At 46.3% G+C, this 23,345-nt stretch overlaps 1 protein-coding gene and 1 long non-coding RNA gene across 2 annotated transcripts in view; one reads left to right on the top strand and one right to left on the bottom strand.

The window, feature by feature from the left end:
• Positions 1 to 271: 271 nt before the first annotated feature.
• The window catches only part of LOC111072190 (dendritic arbor reduction protein 1), a 30,938-nt gene continuing 7,864 nt past the window's right edge, over positions 272 to 23,345 (bottom strand). The window contains exons 2-6 of the mRNA XM_022363893.2: positions 8,981 to 9,563; positions 7,665 to 8,506; positions 6,918 to 7,581; positions 4,473 to 4,532; positions 272 to 1,311 (exon numbers count right to left, since the gene is read on the bottom strand). Coding sequence (XP_022219585.2) covers positions 1,124 to 1,311; positions 4,473 to 4,532; positions 6,918 to 7,581; positions 7,665 to 8,506; positions 8,981 to 9,563 — 2,337 coding nt within the window. The 3' untranslated portion in view covers positions 272 to 1,123. The remainder of the gene's footprint in view (positions 1,312 to 4,472; positions 4,533 to 6,917; positions 7,582 to 7,664; positions 8,507 to 8,980; positions 9,564 to 23,345) is intronic.
• Positions 8,688 to 18,100, top strand: LOC111072194. The gene is made up of 2 exons (XR_005967738.1): positions 8,688 to 8,782; positions 17,934 to 18,100. It is a non-coding gene; the product is annotated as an uncharacterized LOC111072194 (long non-coding RNA).

Here is a 23,345-nt window from a genome sequence, read left to right as displayed (position 1 = left end):
AAGGAGGAACCCTCGTTGTAGGGCAAGTCGCGGCAAACAGCAGCCAGGCGCCAAATATATTATTTTATTTGCAGCACTTGAGACGCTTTGTCGGCCTCAATGGCAAGGTGTACGAGAGCTGCTACTACGCCACCCACAACAATGAGCCCTGCAGCTTCCTACACATATGTCGTACATAGTACATAATTATATGCAATAATATCTAAATAAAACCCTTTTTGTGAGAGAGTGAGAGAAACGTATCGTAGAAAGTTGTTTTTTTTTTTTGGTTTTCAAAAATGTTTATTGGATTTGTTTTGTGCCAGCACTTTTTGGTGGTTTGAAACAGTATACAGCGACGCACACATACACTTAAACTAGACATATACATCTATACATCTATACATATATAGATATAGTACGTGGAAATACATATATGTAGATCTATGGGTAAAAACTAGTCGTACACGGAATACAGTTACAGTTACAGATAAAAATACAGATAGATATTTATATGGGAGATATGTATATATGTAGTACATGGAATACATACATATGTAGTGTAACATACAGAGCAGACTATGAACTATGTTTTTTTTGTTGTTGTTTGTTGCCTATGATCTAAGCCTACGATGACGGGAAACTATTTTAGAACTTATGCGAGAGAAATCTTTATACAAGTGCGGGTAGGGGTAGGGCAGGGGCTTAGGGGGTGCTCAGCGTTGCTTAGGTGTAGATTTTGTTGTTGTTGTTGTAGCAGATGGATAACATAACATAACAGTAATTTCACTAGTGCTTAAACTAGTTTTAGATTTGAGTTAGTTTGAGTTTTGCTCCACAGCGATTCCTACAGTGTGTGTCTTCTCTTTCTCTTTCTGTGTGTGTGTGTGTGTATGTATGTGTGTGGTGTGTGTGTGTGTATGTATGTGTGTGGTGTTTGTGTGTATTAGTAGTAGTACCATGTAGTAGTTAACCTTTTCAACTAAACGAATTCATTTCTCATATCTAAACTAAAGTCCTTTGGATTGTGGTATAGTTGATTTTGTTGTTGTTGTTGCTGTTGTTGTTGCTGTTGCTGTTGTTGCTCTGCTGCTGGTCGCTCCCCTTCTACGCCTGCACCCGGGGGGGCGACCTTCTTTCGCTCTCATTTGTTCTTGGGCAGATGCCGCTTCATGTGCAACGCCAAATGATCGCTACGCGCAAAACTTCGCTCGCAAACGATGCACTTGAAGGGCTTGGCGCCCGTATGCTTGCGATAGTGTCGCGTCAGCTCATCGGAACGGGCAAAGCGCCACTCGCATTCGGGCCACTGGCAGGTGTACGGTTTCTCACCTGCAAAAAGAAGAGAGACACAAAATAAAGAGATTTTTGTGGATGAGCGCAAAGTTAAAGTATTTGTGAGCTGTGGAAGTACTTAAATTTCAAACGACAAAAGACACTTTTGGAGATGCCCTCTAGGCCTCAATAGACATCAGTATTCTGGACCAAAAATAACTCTGTATAAAATATTTACCACGCTTGTTGTTTTCTGATTTATTTGGACATATTTTTGGTGTCGTTTTTTCCAGAGATTATCGAGTGTAAATAATCGAATTGGATTCAGAGTCAGATTCAATCAAAGAGCCACAAAAAGACTCCTTTGAATGCCCATTGCTCTCAGTTTACTTTCCCCCCTGAATTCAACACCAATTTTGACAGACCATCTCCGATCGCTGAGCATAAGAATTAATACCCTATTATTGGTGGTGCTGGCGGACAAACGCACAAATTTTGTTTGGTTTCGTTGGCTTCGAGTGTTTCATGAGTTTTGGATCTCTTGAGTCGAGTGTCGAGTGGCCACTCGTCTGACACTTATTTTGGGGGGGGGCTTTGCCGGCGTGACTTATTGGTTTATTCAGATCTCTTAATGAACTTAAGTGTTCATCGAATCGCAGACCTAACTCCAGACACGTGTGCTCTCTGCTCTCTGCTTCGTAAGGGGATTCAAAAATTCAGTGACTCATAGAATCGCCATCGAATAGCAAAAAAGACCTCCCCGAAAAACAACAGAAACAACAACAGGCTGTCCGTGGGAATATAATTTGGCAATAATCAGAAAAAAAAAAAACACAAAACAAACAAACAGACAAACAAACAGACAAAAGTTATGTAAATGTTGTTTTGTAATGTGCGATGAACGCAATGCGATAAGCAGATTGGAGCCAGAGCGGAGCACAGCAGAGTGGAGCGAAGAATTACTTCATAATTTTAGTTGTGGTGGCAGCCACAGCCGATAAGGCCAAATAAATTTAAAGCTAAACCAAAAAAAAGGCGCTGAATGGGCTGGCAGAAGGCAGTAGGCAGTAGGCAGAGGGAGGAACTGAAGCAGGGACTGGCACTGGGAGACTGAAGCTGCTCGCGACTATAGCCTCAGGCTAATCGTTGATTCGAGTCCGGTGGGTCCATGGACACCCGTCCAGTGCCCAGACTAGACCTCCTCCAGTCCTCGGTCGCTGGGCATAAAAATCAAACTAATTTATGGCAGCGCGAACATATTAGCAAACAAATCAGTACAAAATAAGCCACAGACGTAGCAGGAATGGGGGGACATGGGGCATGGGGCATGGGGGGACCGGGGACCGGGAGACCGTAGCCTGTAGATATGTGAAATTTATGCGTTCGCTCGTAGCATAAAGATTAGTTACCAAATGATTGTCTAATCGACGCAAGGCAGATAAAACCAAAAAGCTAAAATAAAGCAGATAGAAATTTACGAGCCACGGGCAACCCACCGCATGGAGCCAGACGGATGAGGATGAGGCTCAGATCGAAGCTGTGTGGCGGCACATCGTGGAGTTGATTTTCCCTTTCGCGTGTGTCTGTGTGGCTTTCCATTGGAAACGCATTAGAAGCAACAAACAAACAAGCCACAAACGTGGCTGGCCACAGACCTCAGACCTCATACAGCTCTCGATGAGTCTGGCAAATATTTAAGCAAAATGTCGCATCGGGGCAGCCCATCGACAAATCGCCTGCCTCAGCGTTGCGTTGCTAATCAGCAAAGACAACAGCCAACACTCGACTGGGCTGGCGTCTGTGGCGCCTCAAGATGTGCCGCAAATTGCACGAAGAATGTGCAGGCTGTGGCTGTGTGGCTGTGTGTGTGTGGAGCAAGGGGGGGCGCTTGGGTGGGGTCTCTTGGCGTGGCGTGGAGTGGAGTGGCGCGCACGTTAACTAACTCAAAAGCCAAACAATCGGACAGCCATCAGACGGTAGCCAAAAACACTTGAAAAAGTGCTGCACAAAAAAAAAAAAATCAAAAAAGAGAGAGAGGCAGAGAGGCAGAGCGACCCCAGTGGGCTCCAAGGATCGTGTTAGCCAAAGGCTGGGCATAAAAAGTGTTTGAGAGTTGCCCCAAATTAGAAAGAGAGAGAGAGAGTTGAGATTGGGCATGGAATCAGTGCCCCCCAAGAGGCAGAGAGATAGATATTTCAGCTATGATCTGTAGGAGATTCACATTTGGGAGTCAAGGTTTTTTGGCTTCTCTTTGACCTTTTCTCCAGCAGCAGCAGCAGCAGCAGCAGCACTAAATACTTGACTCCATTCCGGACTCCAATTCCCCCCTTTTTGATGGGGCGTTAACGTTTATCGCTTAAGTGAAAATCAGCGCAGCGCAGCGCAGCGCAGAATATCCCAGGCGGAATACTCGTAATAATAAAAATGTTTTTAAGGGGCAGACGTTTTAAGTTGTGGCATAAATCAGCTGGTCATGTGCGATTAATAAAATTTCCCCCACACCCGGAAAGGAGAGTGTGGGGGAGGGAAGGCACTGGAGGATCCGTTGCCTTGTTCTGTTTTTGTTTTTCTTTCTGCTGTTTTTGTTGTGTGGGGCATAAAACGTGTGGCCCATAAAACGAAGGCGAAGGCAGGTGGTGATCAACATCATCTGGCCATCAGACATCAGGCGGTGGGGGGGAGAGCAGCCACAGATCCACAGATCCACAGAATGGGCGAACGTCAAGTGTAATCTGAGCAAGAAGAAGGAGCCAGTCCGGGCCAGGCCAGGCCAGGCCGAAATGCAGGCCAAACGTGCGCCCAGCTGATGGCGTTGGCGATTGCCGCTGGATTGCTGCTGCTGCTGTTGAATGTTGGATGTTGCAACAGCCACTACTGACCACAAGAAAAAAAAAACAAAGCCAGAAAAAAAACAAACCATAGAAATCACGATTTTTGCTCTGTGGTTGAAAATTGAAAATGTGAACTGGCAGACAAATCAGAAACAGAAAAAAAAACAACCTCCGCTCGAAGGGGCTCTGCTTGGTTGCTGGGCCCAAATTATTTGCCTGGCCTGGCTGGCAGAAACTACGCGACTCGTACAAATATGAGATTGCGAATTAATCAAAAGGCTGCCCACTGCCAGCGCTGCAGCTGCAGCCCACATGCCCCACAGACCTGCAAGACCTGCAGACAGTCACCCGAGTGACCCGAGTGGCTGGAAGGTGGAAGCAACTTACCCGTGTGTATCCTCTGATGGGCCTTCAAATGCGAGCTTTTGGTGTAAACCTTCGAGCAGCCTGCAAGAAACCAAAGAAAATGGATTAGGAAATAGCAAAAAAAAAATAAAACATAGAAATACAGTGGGTGGTGGGGGGAGGGGGACGCCACATCTCGATGAGATAAAGTGGGTCACTGGGCGTTGGCTGCCTTTAATTAGGGGAACTTCATTTAAGAGAGAAAGTCTCTCCCATCGCCACTGGCATCGGCACTCGCTGTGGCTGGCAAGGCAGTGACATTTATGAGGCACTTACAAGGATGCCCATGCCCATGCCCCATGCCCCATGCCAGCCCCCCGTGCCTCCGCACACGTACGCTCTAATTGAAAGCTGCAGCATGTACGTGCCGCGCAAAACAATGCACCCGAATCCGAATCCGAATCAGCAGCCAGTCAAGAATGTTGCACCGAGAGACAGCAACACACGGGGCAACACACGGGGCAACATGCAACCAGCATCGACAATCGTCGACAGTTGAACGCGTGATTGGTCGCATAGATACGAACCGAACCGCACCGAACCGCACCGCACCGATACGGAGGATCGCCTGCACTGCGCCTTCGATCTCCTCCAGACATAACTCACTTGTTGCCACAGTGCACAGTCCGCAGTCGTTGCATGCAGCAGCAAGCGGCAGAGCCAAACCGTTCACCCATCGACTGATGCGTGCGTTTATGGCATAATAACTTCATTTGGACAGCATTTTTGTTTGCCATTCAGTCAGTCAGTCATTCAGCCAGTCAGCCAGTCAGTCAGTCATTCAATCGCGAGTCCCATTCCACGTCTAATATTTGTGGTCTTACGCGCATTCTGTACTGTACCGTACCGTACTCGTCGTACTGGCCTGTAGTTGCTGTAAGTTGTCTAAAAATGGCCATGGCAAACGTGTCAGACAATTGTCAATTATTTATTAGTGGCAACGCACGTAGAGGCAACAGCCAACAGCCCCCAACCCCCACAGCCAAGCGATCCATCGATCCCAGACAGACACAAAAACTCCGTCTGGGACTACGCTTTGGAGTCGCTATTTTGTGGCCAAATCTGTGGCCAGACAATCATTGCCTCTAGCTTTTGGGCTCTGTTAAGTGCTTTTTTTTTTTGGCCATCCATCCATCCATCGATGGCTAATGGACGGGAGATACGCGTCGCGCGTACTTGGTTGGAGCGTACAGCGTACAGCTTACAGCTTACAGCGTGCAGCGTGCTGGAGTTGTATTTAAAAGGCAGTCACAGTCGCTGAATGGCGGGGGAGATGATGTGACTATCTCTCGCATCTTTAGTTGAGCGTTCTTCAAAGAGCTTTTGATGGAATGTCTTTGGGTTTGGAATTAGAAAAAGATAAGCCAAGGCGGAAGGAAATTGACGGGGTTTCTGTGGAAGGTCTTCCTGAAGGTTTTCCTTCGTTTGAACTGCCAGCTTCCAGAGCTCCATTTCATGCTGATTCTTCACAGATCTTTACTGTATAAGTGGGAGGATCTTCAGAAGATTCCATAGGAATTTCGTACCCATTCCCTGAACCGTGTTGAATGAATGATTCTGTTGGAAAAGAAGACTAGAGATCGTTTTGTGGGATGATCATCATAGAGAGATTCTACCAAAGGCTGTTTGTTGGTTGGTTGATCTTCAATTCATTTCCTGCTCGCTTAATTATTTTCACAGATGAAAGGATCAATGGAAGTTCGTTCTACGCAGGATGGGAAATGTTTTCCCCATTGATTTCTAGATTTATATTTAATGATCCCATTCAGCTGTGACTCAATCAATCTTTCGATCTATCTGTGTGCCAGTTATGACATTGAAAACGCTCTTTGCAACGCTCGGTTGCAACTGTAACAAAAGCCACAGGCACAGGCACAGCTCATGCTGGGGGCGGAGGTGTAGGAGGAGGAGGAGGAGGAGGAGTAGGAAACGTCGTCTTACATAAATATGGCAATTGGCTAATTAGAATTACAAAGAAGGCAATAGAAAAAGCGCCACAACAGCCCCCGCAGCAGCAGGGGCAGGGGGCGGCGGAGGAAACTGTCACACAGTGAGCGACAGAAAGATGCGGACGATGGCAGAAAGATAATAAATAAATGTATAGATAAATGGAGAGAAATAAATAAATGCCGATGGAGAATACGCGTCACGCATGCGCAATGGGGAACGCACGTGGAGGGAGCTCCGCTAGAGGTACAGCCAGAGGCTACAGATTCCACTAGACAAGGCAATGGGGCAGTGGCAGTGGCAGTGGCAGCGGCAGGGGGGGGAGGGTGATTCTCTGTTACGAAAAGTGTCGCAAAGCGCGCGAAATGATAAACGAGAGGAGCGACATGCAGCGAATGTCTAAAAAGATCTACAGTCTCGGAGTCTCGGAGTCTCGGAGGAGGAAGTGCCAGTGGCAGTGACTGTGGAACTGGTACTCACCCACGAAATCACAGTGATGGATGCGACGCTTCTCCAGCTCCGGATTGTTGCGTCGATTGTAGCGCACTGTCCGGACGCTCATGAGGCTGGCAATGTGCGCCGCTGTGCCCGGCTGATGGTGCGCATGCCGGCCCCTTCTGCCCGAGGAGCCACCACCCGAACGTGGCGGTGGGGCCGCAGGTGCCACGGGCGTGGGCTGCTGCTGCTGCTGCTGCTGGGGCAGCTGCTGTTGCGCGGATGACGAGGCGGAGGCTGTGAGGGTGGTGAGCGTGGTGGCAGAGCCGCCGCCAACTCCTCCAAGTAGCTGCAGCTGCGGCGGCGGCTGTGGCAGACCCAAGAGCAGTCCGTGTCCTTGCTGGTAGGGCGGTGGCGGGGTGGTGCGTCTCTGTGCCGCTGCGGCGGCCGCTGAGGGGCTACCGGGATCGGAGCTGGGCGGCGTCAGCGGTGGCACGAACATGTGGCGCGTCGACGACGAGGCCGATGACGAGGAGGCCGAGGAGGATGTGGCAGAGGGTGTGCTGGGTGCCGCCGGGGGGCACAGTTGCTGCAATTGAGCAACGCCATGTTGAGCTGTGGGCGTGGCAGTGTGGGCGGATGCAGCACTGGCTGCTGCTGCTGCTGCTGCTGCGGATGGCGGGTGTATTTGGTATTTGGTGTGAAATGTCTGCAACAAAACGGAGGGCAGAGAGATTGATGCTGTGTTACGGGGGCAACGCGCCACGCGAGGGGGCAAGACAAGCCACTTACCTGACTGCTGTGCCAGCTATAGCCGTAGCTGCTGATGCTGCTGCTGCTGCTGCTGATGGCCGTTGCACTCGTGTTGCCACCGCTGCTGCTGCTGCTGCTGTTGCTACCGTTCAGATAGCCGCCGCCTGATGTGGTGGCATTCAATTGAGATGCGTATTGCTGCTGATAGGAGGAGGTGCTGCTGCCGTTGTCGCCGGGGGTCGCCGTCGCCTGCAGCTGCTGCTTGGGGCTGTTGCTGCCACTGTGCAGCTGCTGCTGCTGTTGCTGCTGCTGCTGCTGTACTAGCTGTTGTTGCAGTTGCAACTCCACCACCGTCTCGACAGCGGGTGGCAGCACCGACGACAGACTGGGATGATGCTGGTACAAGTGCTGCTGCTGCTGCTGTTGCTGCTGTTGTTGATAATGTTGCTGATAGTGTTGCTGATGTTGCTGCTGCTGCTGCTGGTATTGCTGCTGCTGCTGCTGTTGTGCCTGTTGCTGCTGCTGCTGTTGCTGTTGTCGCTGCTGCTTCTCTGTCTTAATCTCCAGGGGACTGAGCAGCGGCGTTGAGAAAGTCTCCAGCAAACTCTCATCGAGTGCCTCCATTTTGACCTGTGGCAGCTGCTGCTGTTGCTGTTGCACCGTTGTTGCATTGTCCCCATTGCTGTTGCTGTTGGTTGTGTGGTTATTGCTGCTACTGTTGTTGCCGCTGCCACCATTCGTTGTGGCACTCAGCATGAGCGCATTCTCTGGATCGATATTTTGGATTGAGGTAGTGATATCGTCCCAGAGCGGCACTGGCCGCTGATACGGATTGTCCAATGGATCCGCAAAGAGCGAAGCCGTCTCTTTGTTTTTGGTTTCTGTGTTCGAAGAAACGAGCAAAAGAAGAGGAAGAGGAAGACTTTGAGTGGAGGAAATCGCTTTATAATCGATCCAATGCTAACACATTATGCAAATCAATCGCAGGGGCAACCTATGAGAAATCTCGCGCATATGCATGAAATTTTCTAACCAGCTGCTGATTTGTTTGACTATTTATAGAGCTTGCTGGCCTGGCCCAAAGCAGCGGAGAAGGAGGTGGAGCAGCAGCTCTGAAGCTGAGTCTTAAGAGGCCTATGGATGCGCTATAGAAGAGGGTGAGTATCTGTATCTGGTGTGTATCTTTCAGATATGGCAGCTCATTTGCACTTCGCTGTGGCTGAAAGTTGTTGTCTGATTTTTGTTGTTGTTGGGGGTTTTTGGTTTCCGATTTCACATTTTTCGCTATTGACTTGCGAGATTTCTCCATGCGTGTAATTTTTGGGACTGTCTCTAGGGGTTGGGGGTAGACTTACCATACAAATACTCCTTCTCCCCGCCAGCGCTCCTGCTGCTGCCACCACCTGTGGCTGAGGCTGAGGCTGCGGCCGTACCCCCGCCATAGACCAGAGCCACCTCGTAGGGCGCACCATCGTAGAGGGGCGTGCAGGCATAGGCGGAGTTTGAATTGGAGTTGGGAGAGCCAGCGGCATGCTGCTGCTGGGGATCCGTGCTGCCATAACCCACCGCTGACAGCTGCCACGCGTCTGTGGCAGCAGCGCCGCTCTCGCCGCTCTGCAGACTGTGCGACTGCTGCTGCTGCTGGTGCTGTTGCTGGTGCAAGTGGTGCGCGTGGTGGTGGTGCTGATGGTGATGCTGGTGCTGGTGCGAATGATGATGATGCAGGTGATGATGGTGGAACTGATGTTGTTGTTGCTGCTGCTGCTGTTGCTGTTGCTGCTGCTGCTGCTGGGACGCTGCAAGGCTGGGGGTCTGGCTGCCATTGCTGTTGTGGCTGTGGCTGTGGCTGGTGGCGGCCAGAACCTCCAGCTCCACGTCGGCGGGCTCTATCTTGTGGAGACGGCCCATCAGCTCGTGCCGATAGTCCAGTTCCGGGGACTGAGAGAGACAGAGAGCAGAGTATAAAGTGTTAGTAAATCGTGTGGTATATGGCCCATCTGGTAATCAGAGGAATGGCTCTGCAGCTCTTCCCTAGCCATAAATTTTGATTAAACTTTTATCGCCCTGCCTTGCCTTGCCTTGCCTTGCCACACACTCTGCGGCTGGCTGCCCCACTCGTCCCCCCCTGCGGCTGTTGCTGCTGCTTCTACTTTATCTTTATGTACCGTCTTTGAGCATTTCTTTTCACTTGCTTTTCTTTCTTTATTTTTATTCGTTGAAGTTTTATTTTTATTCTGATTTTGATTTGGATTTGGATTTGAAGTTTTATTTTTATGGGCAGCAGAGCGACACAGCGCAGTCGCAACTGCCGCAACTGCTGCTGCTGCTGCTGCTGCGCGGCGCTTCGTGGCAAGTTCGTTGCCCAAGTCTTTCGTTTTTGTGGCCAACAAATTGGTTTTGTTTTTTTTAGTGGTGCTAACAAAACTCTCGAGTCTGCCAATTCGTGAGATGATTTATCCATGGATTTATTTATAGATCTCAGTCGATTAAACTGCCTTCCCCTTCCCCTTTGTCACAATCTTTCTTTTGTTCAACGTAGCACAGACAACGCTGTTGTCCGTGCCACTAATTTATGGCAGCACTTTGCGTTGTTTAGGCAAACATAATAATCATTTGGCAAATTAGTCAAGTTTCTTGTTTTATGCTCGCCACAGAACCGCAATGAAAGCTTTTCACATGCAAATGATGTGTGTGGCGTGGCAGCAGCCCCCCCTCCAAAAAGGGACAATTTATCATCCCAAAGTGTCGATCGAAACACAGCCAAAAAATAGCCAAGCAAAAAACCCACAAAAAATCTGACTCAATTCGAGAAATGCTCGACACTGACTCATGGATGCCCCCCGTGCCACACATTCATCTACGACCCCCAAACCCCAAACCCCGAACCGAACCGAACCGAACAGAAATGTTGCCTCGTTTTCACTGCTGTTTTTTATGAGCTGAAAATTTACGAGCATGGCAAATTATTTTAGCTGCAATATTTTTTTTTGAGCTGTGCCGTGCGCCGCAGCATTTTTTGCCATTTTATTGACTGTGCGGGAATACCTTTTCGAGTGCCCTGTAGCTCGGAGAGCATATGAATAACATGTTCCATTGGTGTGCAGCAGCATCAACTATATATAAATCGATTCTAATCTAATTGCTTCAATTACGCCCGCTCAAAAATCGAAATTAAAACAAACAAATCGAGAAACAAAGCAAATTTAGAATCCCTTTAAGAACTATTTTATCTACTAAATTGTTAAATATGAATGAAATCGGATAATTATTATAGCCAGAAGAGGCAAAAAAAAAGTAATTTGGCTCTTTGAACACCTGGCTTCAACGAACACTATTCAACCCAGAGAGCATTGCAATTTTGAGTGCAGTAGAAAATTCTGGGGTATCTAAATGTCGATACACACGTGCCATTTCCGACTGGTTATGTTTTTGGGGGACTTTCTGTGGCGGCGGCGGCCCCAACTCTTTTTTGGTGAATAATGTTTGCTCAAAAGCGGGAGGTCAAACATATGGCGTGTGATAATTTTAATAGATTTTCGTGTATATATGTATATATTTGTTTCACTGCCGTTCCATATGAGTAATGTCTCCGTTTTCCCCACTGTCGCTCGCTTTGTGCTGTGTGGAGGAGTGATTGTCTCCGTTGGATTGTGGATTGTGGACTGTGGATTTCCACGAATTGGTTTTCCCTGGGCCCCCAACTATCGCCCCGTTGGCAAATGTTCTTTCCCTCGCTCTGTTGCGGCGAGTCCAGGGCGCATTTAGTGGGCTCCCCACGCAAATGACCTCATTACAATGCGTGGCTTGTCGTCGCGTCACTGCTGGCCTGTTTGGAGCCTTGCGGAATCTTTAAGTGGTGGCTCCCACTTGGGCATTAGCCCCGTAGTTCGATTTGGACTTTGGAGGCAGCCCAAGCAGCCCAAGCAGCAATAAGCTCTCTAGGCAACGGTAACCTGTCTTTTGGGCCTCTCTTTCTCTGGGTCTCGCTGTGTGTCTCTTGTTGACACATTGACAGGGGCACACAGAGACGGGCCACAAACATGAATTTCAATTATGAACCTGTTGTTGTTGTTGCTGTTGCTCTGTTGTTGTGTTCGTTCTTTTGGTTATTTTTCTATAGAGTTCTCTGCTTTGCCCTTTACCTCTCCCACCGCCCTACTCGCTGAGGTGAAATTATGTTCAGGTACTTATAATTTCAATTTCTTTTTTATACTTTTTGTATTTGATTATTTTTTTAATATTTTTTTTTGTTGCTTGTGGCACACCAAAGTATTTTTATTTTATTTATGATTCTTTTTTGAGCATTAAAATGCCGTTGTCAATAAACGCTGCTCGATGGCACAGAACAGAACCTCCGATAAATGGCCATTACGTACCATATACCAGACATACATATAATAATTTGCATAAATTTGTAGGGGAACTTTGGTTGTAGGAGGAGGAGGAGGAGCTGCTGCTGCTGCCTGTCCCCGTTTTTGTTTTGTCTTTGAGTTATTTGTTTTTTTGTTTTATGTTATTGTTTATTGATTTGACCCATTTATTGGTGTTGCTGGTGTTGATGGATGGAGTTTAGATGGGGACCATAAAAACGGCAACTGCAACTGCAACTGCAACTGTTGAGCGTTGCAAGCGATTCCATATGCTGGGCAGGCAAGGCGTTTGAATAAATGGCTTGGAAAGTGATTATGTTCTGTGGGGAAGAAGGGTGTGAGAGGTCTTGAAAGCAATTGAGCATGAAATTTCGTCATTTTACTGATACTCCTCAACTCTCAACTCATTTCATTTAGTCCCTTATTAACTTAATCCATGAAAAATGCTGATTATAAATATATTTCAAGGGAAATAGTAGGCAGAAATCTATGAAACCATTTTGAAAGGGTTCCATCCTTAAATAAACTCATTTTAGTGTTTCGTTCGTCCTATGACATCTCGGCCTGACCCTCCGACTTCCAATCCTTTCCCAATAAATATTTATAAGATTTTCAGGATTTTCCCCAAAGAGAAGCCACAAACCAACGACAATTCCGGGTATTCCCCCCCCCACCAGTTGCAATACCATTCATCATACCCCAATCTCTGACATAAGCTATAATTCATTTCGATCTTCTTTCCATGGAAAGCACTTCCCATTTTCCCTGATTTCCTTGCTGACGGCACAGAGCAAAAAATAAATAGCTACGTTTCAGTGTATAAGTTTTGCTATTTTCCCATAGCTTAGCCCGCCCCCTATCCCCTTTGTGACCCCCTCCAATTGGCCATGGCCTAAACAATTTCGAGTGCATTTTTGCGGCTATTTAGCAATTCGTTTTGGTGATTTTTCATAGGTATTTCTGACTTTTATGTGGACTGACACACAGCTCCTGCTGCTGCTGCTGCTTCTGCAACTGAAACTGCAACTGCAGCTTCATTAGGTGCTGCTGCTGCTGCTTGTGGCATGCCGCTTTGGCATTTCTCAGGTGAATGGCGGCAACAAAACGTGAGCCTCTGCTTGCCTCTGCTTGCCTGTTGTTGCCTTTTAATGGCCAAAAGCGTTAAGTGCATATAAGCACACAAATAAAGTTGTTAACTATTGTTTAACGCCACAGACAGACAGACAGACAGACAGACGGACGGACGGACGGTGAGACAGAGGAGGGCAAAGAGGGACAAAGACATTGTTGTGGCACCTACACGTGTATTAAGGCCCACAAACAACAGCAACAGCAACAACAATAATAATAATAATCCAACAACAGAAACCATATTTATTTATAAGAAAACAACAACAACAAACAGCAGCAAGAAACAGCCAGGGACCAGAGGGAGAGCATAAAAAATAATGACAAACATAAATATCAACGTTTACGAGTGCAACGTGACTTCATTTCAAATCGAACAAAATATATGCAAAATATCAACCACAAAACGCACAACAAAACAAACGCAGAAGATATATACATATATACAGACATACGATTTTATATGGGAAGTAACACTGCGAGACATATGTATGTGTACAGTAAGCAGAGTGCTCTTAAATTTACTTTTAGTAGATTTAATTTTGGTTTTATTTGAGATAAAAGTAGAATAAACCTCAATAGAAATAACATATTTAATTCATGCACAACTTCCATGTAAAGTATACCTTATTTTCTTTGAGTGTACAGAAAAAAAGAGAGAGGCTAAATTCATATGTGGTAAGAGTGAGAGAGGGAGGCAGAGAGCACTGGCTGTCACACGTGCTTCGGATGGTCAAGAACCTCTCAAAGACCAAATTTGGCACTTGCTTTGCGCCGCTCTGAGAAATGGAAACATAATTCGAAATACTCACAGAAAGCACACACACGAATACACACACACATACACGTGGGGAACTAAATTCAGAAAGAAAGAAAAAATAATAGCCATAAAAATTAATAAATTTGATGTTCCATTATATTCCATTTGGCTGTGTTGTTGCTTTTTTTTGTGGTTGTTGGTACTTTTATTGTGTTGCCTCGACAGACGCTTTGCATTTTAAAGAGCTCCAACTCTTTAAGCCCCCACTGTCCCCCGCTTCACTCTTACTTCCCTCGCCACCACTGGGGTTTGACATTTCATTCGTGGTCTCTCTCTTTTTTTTTCTTTTTCCTTTTTTTCCCCGTCTTTCTATCTATTAGCAGCCATCAATATGCCAAAAATCATAGAGCCCATATAAAAAAGATGTCAAATTGCCAACTGTTTATTTGATATTTTTACTATTATTAATTTTGTAGATTTTCTTTAGAGCTGCTGCTGCTGTTGGAGCTGCTCTTTGGTTTGGCGCTGCTATTGGGTTCGGATCTCTAACAATATTGAGCCATAAAATCGGCATCATTTTGCGGCTCTGACAGCTGTTTTGCTGTTACTGCTGCTGCGTCGCATAAACTTGATCATAAATGTCGCTTGATCTGTGATCTCTGTGATCTCTGTGATCTGTGTATGTTTGTGTGTATATCTTGCCACCAATAAAATTGCTAAGAAATGGGTCCAAATATAATATCAATAACAAAAGCATTTGAACTGCGGGAAGATAATAAATTAAATGACTAAATGGTTCAACCGGGGGAATTGGGTTATAAAAAATCAGAGAACTACGAGAACTAGAAACTAAGGCGCCCACACGGAACAACAGATGTAGGAATTCGAATCACCCAGATGGAAATATACATATACCTTTTACGGCGTTTATTTGTGGATATTTCGAGGCATCTGTAAGCGTAGTGTTCCCACCCCCCCTTGGCAATCGACTTGGTAATTGCTTCAGACAAAACGATTCGATTCGATTGAACGGCAACTTCATTAACGGCACGTGCCAAATATCAGTCAATAGATCTTTTGCTTTGGGAATTCCATGGGATGTGGGGGGGCCAGGGAAGTTAACAATGGAGGCCTGATGTATCCAGCGGATAAAAGCGGCTAAAAGTAATTGCTTGGCCAAAGAGAAAGAAAAGAAAAAGAGAGGAGCCACCAGCAACCAGCAACCAGCCACAGACAATCGAATAATCGTTAAATAATCGATGAATTCATTGAGAGAGGGAGAGGGTATTGTTCCGCACGCCTCGAGGGCAAAACTTCAATCGAAAATATTTCCTGAAATTTGTTTCATGAAACGACTTTAAATGTGTTTTTTTTTATATATATTTTTTTTTTGCCTAGAAATAGTGAAAGTTTTCCATTAAGACAGGAAACGATACATTTGACACATTGAGCAGAGTGAGCAGAGTGACAGAGAGAGCGAGACAGAGAGGGTGAGAGAGGGAGAGAGCAGCAGCAACTTAGTGGCAAGAACAAGTTCGTTGCCCGAGTCATTCCATTCGATTCGATTCGATTGAAATCAATGTCAAATGCCACATTTGACCCTCTTCAAGGGGCACTTCTTTTTTTTCTACTATTTTTTTTTTTTGCTAAATTAGAAACCCCTTTTGCCATAAAAACTAAACGCTTGGCCATAAAACAGAAACAAAAACAACCACAGAGTAGCGTCTATGCCCAGAAGATCGTAAAAATCGTTTAGTTTTACTCGTTGTTCAGTTTAGCTGTGCCACATAGGTATGTACATACATATATGACTCATGGGGCAAGCAGGCTGGCAGGCTGGCAGGCAGGCAGGCAGCAGCCCAAAGAAACAATTTGCATAAAAAATCGCTGGCAATTATTTTATTGGACCAAACGAACATAAATCTTGGCCAACGAGTGTTGGTTTGGGGGCACGCAGACGAATCTAAATGGAGATGGAGAGAGAGCGAAAAGTAGGCAAAAACTATGCCAAATATGTTTTCCGCATTTTTCAACTGCCTGTGCAGCCTTTTTCCTTCCACGTTTTGTCGCCAAAATATATCAGCATAGCAAATCAAATTTGGAACAGTAGTTGGGGGGGGGGGGGCCATTTGGAGCCCACTCTGGGCATTGCATTGCAGATGGAGTGGAGTCGCAGTCGCAGTCGAAGTCGGAGACCAACGACAAGTGCAGGCCCATGCTCGACATGCGTTTTGCATCGTTTCGTTTTGGTTTCGTTTTTTCTTCTGTTTGGGAAATGGTCACTCAGCCGCAGCACAGCTTTTCCCTGCTTTGAGCCGCTGCGATTTGTGCAGTCAATTTCTTGGAACTTGGAACTGAATTTTGTGTGTCTTTTGGGAGTCTCTTTTTGGGGTGGAAGAGGAGGAGGAGGAGGCGGAGAGCGATTACATGGCGACTGCATTTTGCATTATTCAGTGTGTCTTTTCGAATCGAATGGGGAATGCTCTGCCCCTCCAAACAGAGGGCAGCTAACCCTCTCCACCACTGCCACATTGCCACATGTAGCAGGCAAGCAAGCAAACAGCCAGGCAGGCAGGCAGGCAGGCGTGTAGGTATTGACAGGCCATGCAGCTACCTGTTGCACACACTCGTGCTGCAACCTTTACATGGGACATGCCACAGCGAGAATCATTTACACGCGAGCAGGAGAGCAGCAGAGAGAGGCAACAAGGAGGAAGTCTGGTGTCTGGTGGTGGTGGTTCATGCCGCGCTTAGAGTCTGATTTGGTTTATTTGCTTGTCGCCAGTCGCCCCAATTTGTTGGCACAGCGGGGATGCTGTATCTGGCTGCACTGCCAGCTAGAAATATCAGTGTGTCTGCTGCCCGCTGCAGCCTCTCTCCACCTCCTTGTAACACCTCTTTGGCCAGAAAGCAGCAGAGCCCATCAATTATAGGTACAAAAGATTCCAAGCTTATAAATATTTAAAGTGTATTAAAGCAGGGAAAATATCCACAGAGAGCGAAGAGATGTATCTGTGGCAGTATCTGAGCTAAACTCCAAGATGAATCTGTGAATTTAAGAGCAGGAGACGGCCCCTCGAGAAGGTGTCAATTTGACATAAATGGATCTAGCTCTCTCTCTCTCTCTCTCTCTCTCTGTCTCTCTGTCTCTCTTGTACTTCTCTCTCTTATCTGCTGTGCTCGTGTCGTTTAAATAATTAAATGAGGTCTCCCTTGCTGCACTCGTAATGATTTCTAATCGTAAAAGAGGCGCTAAGTGGAAGGGCAAACATTAGCCACAGAGAAAAAAAAAAAACATCTCTCGACCAAAAAAAGGTGTTAAAAGAAAAGCATGAAACGTTTATCTACCTTCCTTTTTCTCTTTCTCTTTCTCTCTTTCTCTCACTCGCTCTATCTTTGGGTTCGTTTTCTTAAAAGTCCATTAAAAAAATCAAATGTTGCCTGGTCATCTTTTTAATAGGGGCAGCTGCAAATTCCACTCCCAAGTCTCTCTCTCTCTCCCCCTCCCTCTCTGGCAGCACATTCATCAACTCTGATCAAAATTTAGATCATCATCATAAATTTAGTCGAACGCCCTCGCCCCCATATCATATCATACCCGACCCTCAACCCTCCTCCGCGCTGATAATGATGCCAGTCCGTTCGTGGCAGACCCTCAACCCTCAACCCTCAAATTGGAGTTCATCTGCTGCCTGCCGCCTGCCACCTTGTGCACCTCATCCATATCCCAATCCATCTCCCTTTATTTTTTTTTTGTCAGTGTCTTTTTCATTAGCGTTCGGGTTATTAACCACCTTTCTGGCCCGTGCCCCTGCCCCTACTCCACTCCCGTGGCATGTCTGTCCTTTGGCAGTGTCTGCGCCCTTTAGAGCCCGACATTTTAACACCTTTATGGAAGGTGTGTGTGCCTGCCCTGTCGCTCTCTGGCATTGGCATTGGCGTGTGCTGCTGCTGCTGCTCGGCTTGGCTCGGCTTGGCTCGGGGAGACGCGTGCGAGTCTTTAAAAAAATTAACTTGCGTTGTGTTTCACTGACAAAATGTATTTTTCAGACTCTTTATTTGAAGGGCTTAAAGGCTGCAACAGGAAGAAATAAAACCAGATGGAGCAGGGCGGGAGGAGCGCCCTGATTGAAGTCTGGCTAAAACAGATGGATGGCTATACAAAAAACTAAGGATATTTAGCAGGGGCTCAAAGCCAATCGAAAGCTAATTAAAAGGTAGGAAATTCCTGCCCCATAGCTTAGATATTTAATAGAATTTTCAAACTTTGCTCCATTGAGAATTCGCATATGAAATTCCCTAAACTCTCAAGCCAAAAATGAGTTCACTTTTAATTCTTGCAACCCAGATTGGAGCGCCAATGATTCATTTTCAAATGTGTTGCAATCGTATTCCCCTGCCGCAGCAATTCCCGATTCCGCAGCGGTTTCAATGGACCTTTTCAAATGCCATTCATTATGCCACTAAACTTATTAGCTACAAATGTGTCTCCTCAATGTGTCACGTTACCAGTCCCCCAACGGCGGCATAAATCACTTGCCAAAACAGCGGCAGCAGCCCCACTGGCGGACAAACCGACAGACAGGGGGAACACTGGAGCCACAATTGTTGAAGCGGGACAATGGGGGACAGCAGCAGCAGCAGCAGGCCAAAGAAATGCGTTAATCAATGCAGAGCCCCAAAAAGAGTAGCAGCAGCAGCAGCGGCAGCAGAAAAGCCGAAAAGCCAAAGCCAAAAATGGGCAGAGGGAGAGACCAGCCCACAAAAAAAAATCAGAAAAAACAAACTTCCAGCCATCGACTGTGTTGTCGCACGTGAGTCCCAGATGAGTGGCTGCACAAAGGGAGGAGTGGTGGCAGGCGGGTGCGAGGGGGCAGACAGACACTTGCCGAAACGCTTGAAACTTCCTCATTTGGCATGACCACAAAAATACACGTAAGAGCATGCTCCCCTCCCCTCCCCTTCGCTCCCCTTGCGTACCCATTAGGACTCAAGTGAATCTGAATCGCACTTCATTAAGACTTTTTTTTATATTTTTTTTCACTCTCTGAATATTTGCTGTAAAAATAACAAACAAGAAAAACAAAATGCGAAAAAAAAACTAAAAACTGAAAACCGAAATGTAAGCTTAAAATATTTGCGCTTTTGTTAACGAAAAGGCAGCTCGGCAGCAGCCGAGGCAGCATTTTGCGTTAATGATGCACATTGTTCAATGAAAATGAAAGCACAACAACAGCCACTCCAAGCTGGAAGCTGGAAGCTGTAAGCTGCAGAGGCTGTGACCTGCGTTGCAAAAGGATTCCAGGGCTGTGCCGCACATTGTTGGCTTATATTTCGCCTATATATGAACGCGACTTTCCCTTTGGAATCAGGCTAAGGCAACAGCTTCCATTTGAATGGAGTTTTGAATACACTTTTGACCTGTGCATTCATGTGGATTTGATGCTCAAATCAAGGCGATAAGAGTGTCTATATATACGCAATAGTATGGGATATATTATAGACGATTTTTGTGCCATTTTTTGTAGAGACTTTGCGCCGAGAGCAAAGTTGATTTTTCCATGGGATTGGGTAAACTCTTTGGATAGTCTGAGACCTCCCTCTGGTGACTATCTTTTGCTACGAAAACTTCTTTGTAGAGCGCCGTTTTGGATACCCTTTTGGTGACTGGGTGTTTCCCCTCATTCTCTGTGTCTCTGGTACTTTTGGTACATGGGCATCCCTGTGGGATTTATGGACCCACTCAAGCCGATTAGTCTGCCTTTAGTCGCTCACCAGCCCACTCTGACGTCAAAGGCAGCTTCTCAGCTCCCCTCAGACCGTTCGTTGTGCAGGTGGGCGTCAATTGGAGCAGCAGCAGCAGCAGCAGCTGCATCCAAAATAAAACCCCAAACAAATGGCAAAACAAGCCGAAATGATTGCCCGCTTCCTGCTCACAAAGTGTGCTGTGGAGCTGGGGGGAGGCGGGAGCTACAGTGTCTGGAGAATTATGCACTAAGCGATTGTCATTACAATAAATTTCGCATATTGTGCGCATAAATTTCGCACAAGCTTCAAAGGAGTCGTCGCAGCTGCTGCCTGCTGCTGGGGACATCCATAGCTGGGAGAGCTCTGTGTGCCACATGACTCATGTGCTCGGTGGTTGTGGCTGTTCTTATTGTCGAGTTAAACTGGGTCAAATTGCGGCATATTCGTGTGCTTAGAACGCCGCCTCAGACAGACAGTGCGACAGAGAGACAATGAGTCAACGGTTACGTATACGCAATGTGGGCCAGCGCAGTAACTTCTTCCAAATGACATTTTCCACAGCTGGAACGTTACTCTTTTTTTGTTGTTGTTGTGTTTTTTTTTGGTTTTTGGGCAGCTGTCGAACTGTCAAAACGTTTGCCTTATCGACATTTCAATTAGCTTCAATTTGAGAGCCGCAGAGAGCCAGCCAGCCCAAATATTGCCACAGAAATAAGGCAGGCAGGCAGGCAGGCAGGCAAAAGCGAAACGAAACGTAGCGAAACGAGAGTCTGCCACATTAACGATATAAATTGATAGTTGGCCTGTCAAAATCTTTTGGCATATATCTATTTCGCGTTGACTAGCATTCAAATATCAGGCCCAAATGGACTCTCCTTCATATGCCGCATGGCTGCATGGCTGTACATATGTCTGCTGTATGCAGATTGTGTGGCAAGTTTAAAATGCCACCAGACATCACCACCAGACAGACCAGACAGACCCGACAGACCAGACAGACGTTTCTGCTACTGTTTAACATTTTTCAAGTTTTTTTCTGCCGAGTTTATTTTTATTTATTTTTTCTTTTCTGCTCATTCAAAAGTCCATCGACTGACTGTCCAATTAAGCATTGATTTTCCAGCATTTAATTAGAGGATAGATAAAAGCGCTTAGTGATTGGTAAATGGGTGGAAAAATATGACAGAAATTCCATGGGAATGAGAGACATTGGATCTGCGGAATCCAAAGGTGCAATTTGTAATGGAGGAGAGCTTGTTCTTGGATGCCTTTAGCCTTTAGAATTTACTTTCCTTTTTGGGATATTCGCTTAATTAATTTCACTTAATTATGGAACGGATGGAATATCTTTCTCTCCCTCTCGCCAGAATGTGAATTATTTTAACGATCCACCCAAATGAGTTTAATTAAACAAAAGCTTAGAGAATTGGCTACTCAATTAACTGTTTAACTTAACTGTTTGTTTAATTCTCGTGTTAAGTGCATTTAATTTTAACAGTGACATATAAATTATCTGGCCGGCAACCTTGGGCAAATTCTCAATTCTATATAATTACAAATGAATTGTCAGCAGGGGCACAAACACTATGGGAGATATATATATATATATATTATAGGTAGAATCAAAGATAGTGAGAATAACTCTTATAAAATCAAATAAAAGTAAGACCGAAATGTGTACCTCGAGGGCAGACATATTTTGACCATCGGTTTGTACAATTAATAAAAAACAGAAACAGAAAATACTCACAGCACAAAAACCAGGGGCATAAATTATAAGGCTAACATATGTATGTCTGGCCTCGTTCCCTCTCCCTTGCACTCTCTGGAGGCGACTGCCAATTGCAATCACGACTCAGACGCGGACTCGGCCAGAAACTGTTGTGCCTGGTGTGCCTGGGCTTGGGCCAGAAATCATAGCCACGGCTTGGGACAAATGCGGCATGATGGCCCAAGGGGACGGGCCAGGCAATTACCAACAACTGGGAAATTAAAATGCATGTGCAACAGAGAGCGAGGGGCAGCCGCAAGAGAGGCAAGATGAATGCGTGTGGGGCACACACAGTTTCCGAGCTGTATGCTCGGTGACCCCTTGAACCGCCTGCATGCCGCCGCCGTTGCCGTTGCTGTTGCCGCTGCCGCTGCAGCTTCATAAAATATGTGACAGCTTTGACACCAACAAACAAATAACCCTCCCCCCTCCCCCCCGCATCACCCTTATGCCCCAACCTGCACACCTCTTTAGGGGGCAACATCATGTCCAACAAGATTTTCGTTTAAAATTCGAACAGGTTTCGCTTTTATTTTCCCTCCTCGAGTGCCGCCTGCCGCCTGCTGCTGCTGCTGCTGCTGCTGCCACACACTGCACAACATCGAATCACAGATATTTAAACTCTTACTTTCCATGGAAACATCACACCTGCCGTGGCACCCAGAACCGCTGCTGGACAGTGTAAGCCCAACGCGAGAAAGGCACAGCCACCAGAGATAGAGATTATGCTAATTTTCGGCATTTCATTGAGGAAAAAGAGCCTCCATTTGGTATCTATGGGAGGGGAGGATTGGAGTGGAGTGGAGAGGAGTGGAGAGGAGTGGAGTGTGAGTGCGGAGGCATTTCATTGAGGCCAAGAGATATTTACGCAACCAGTTAACAGAAAACCCGATTCCCCTCTCCAACACAGAGCTATCCCGCATAGGGGGGGTGGGGAAGCAAAAGTGAAACAAAACTCCCAAAAATAGACAAACAAAACAACGAAAAAAAACACGCAAACGAAAGACAAAAATCGAAATAAATCAATGGGAAACGACGACGAGGGAATAAACAATAATTTGGTTAAATTAGAAAATCGGTAACAAAAATCAATGATGCTGAAAATTTTCATAATAATAGCGTTAATAGGTATCATAACAACGGTGGCCCCCATGCCCCATACCCATGCCCCATACCCATTTCTCAGTCCCAGTCCCAGTCCCAGAGAGACCCCAACAATGGCTTTGAGCGAAAGGTGGGAAAAGATACTCCCCGCTGGAGTTTGGTCTTTTGGTCAGTGGAGAGGAGCAGTGCGGGGTGAGTTAATAGTCGACAAATTGTTGAATGAAATTGATATGGCAATGAATAGGGTTGGGGGGGCTGCATATAGGAAAGAGCGGCAATATCGATTTGAGTCATGGTAAAAATCATGTAATTTATTGGGTTAGTTTCTACCGAATTTCATCTATATCCAACATTTTATATGCACCAGGAATATGCCAGGAAGTGCAATAAATTAATTCTCATTTATACTAGAAATTTCCCCGCACAATAAAAATGGCGACATTTTCCATTCGTTCTTGATTCTCGCATAACTGTTTCAACGCAAATTTCTTCCTATATACAGCACACACACACACACTCTATATACACATATGTATGTACTTCCCGTTAAGCTTTGGAACATGCGCAGTCGCCTCTAACCGCTCCACGCTCCGCTCGACGGCTGTTAAGCACCATTAAGCAGCAAAAGCAAACGTCGCCATGTTGAGACAGCCCCCCAGCCCCCCCCACCCAAACCCCTTGCCAACAGCAATTCCCACCCCAGACAGCAGCACAGCGGCACCCGACACCCGCTGGAAGCGTCCAACCAGCAGCCGCCAGCAGCAACAACAAGCAAAGGCATTAGCAAAAGCTTTGCGGCAAGCGCAGCAAATCAAAACACATTTCATAGTTTCAGAGAG

The sequence above is a fragment of the Drosophila obscura genome, unplaced genomic scaffold (genome assembly GCF_018151105.1).
Source record: "Drosophila obscura isolate BZ-5 IFL unplaced genomic scaffold, ASM1815110v1 contig_1, whole genome shotgun sequence".
Lineage (NCBI taxonomy): Eukaryota > Metazoa > Arthropoda > Insecta > Diptera > Drosophilidae > Drosophila > Drosophila obscura.
Note: the sequence above shows the minus strand (reverse complement) of the source record. Positions and strands in the feature narration are given on the sequence as shown.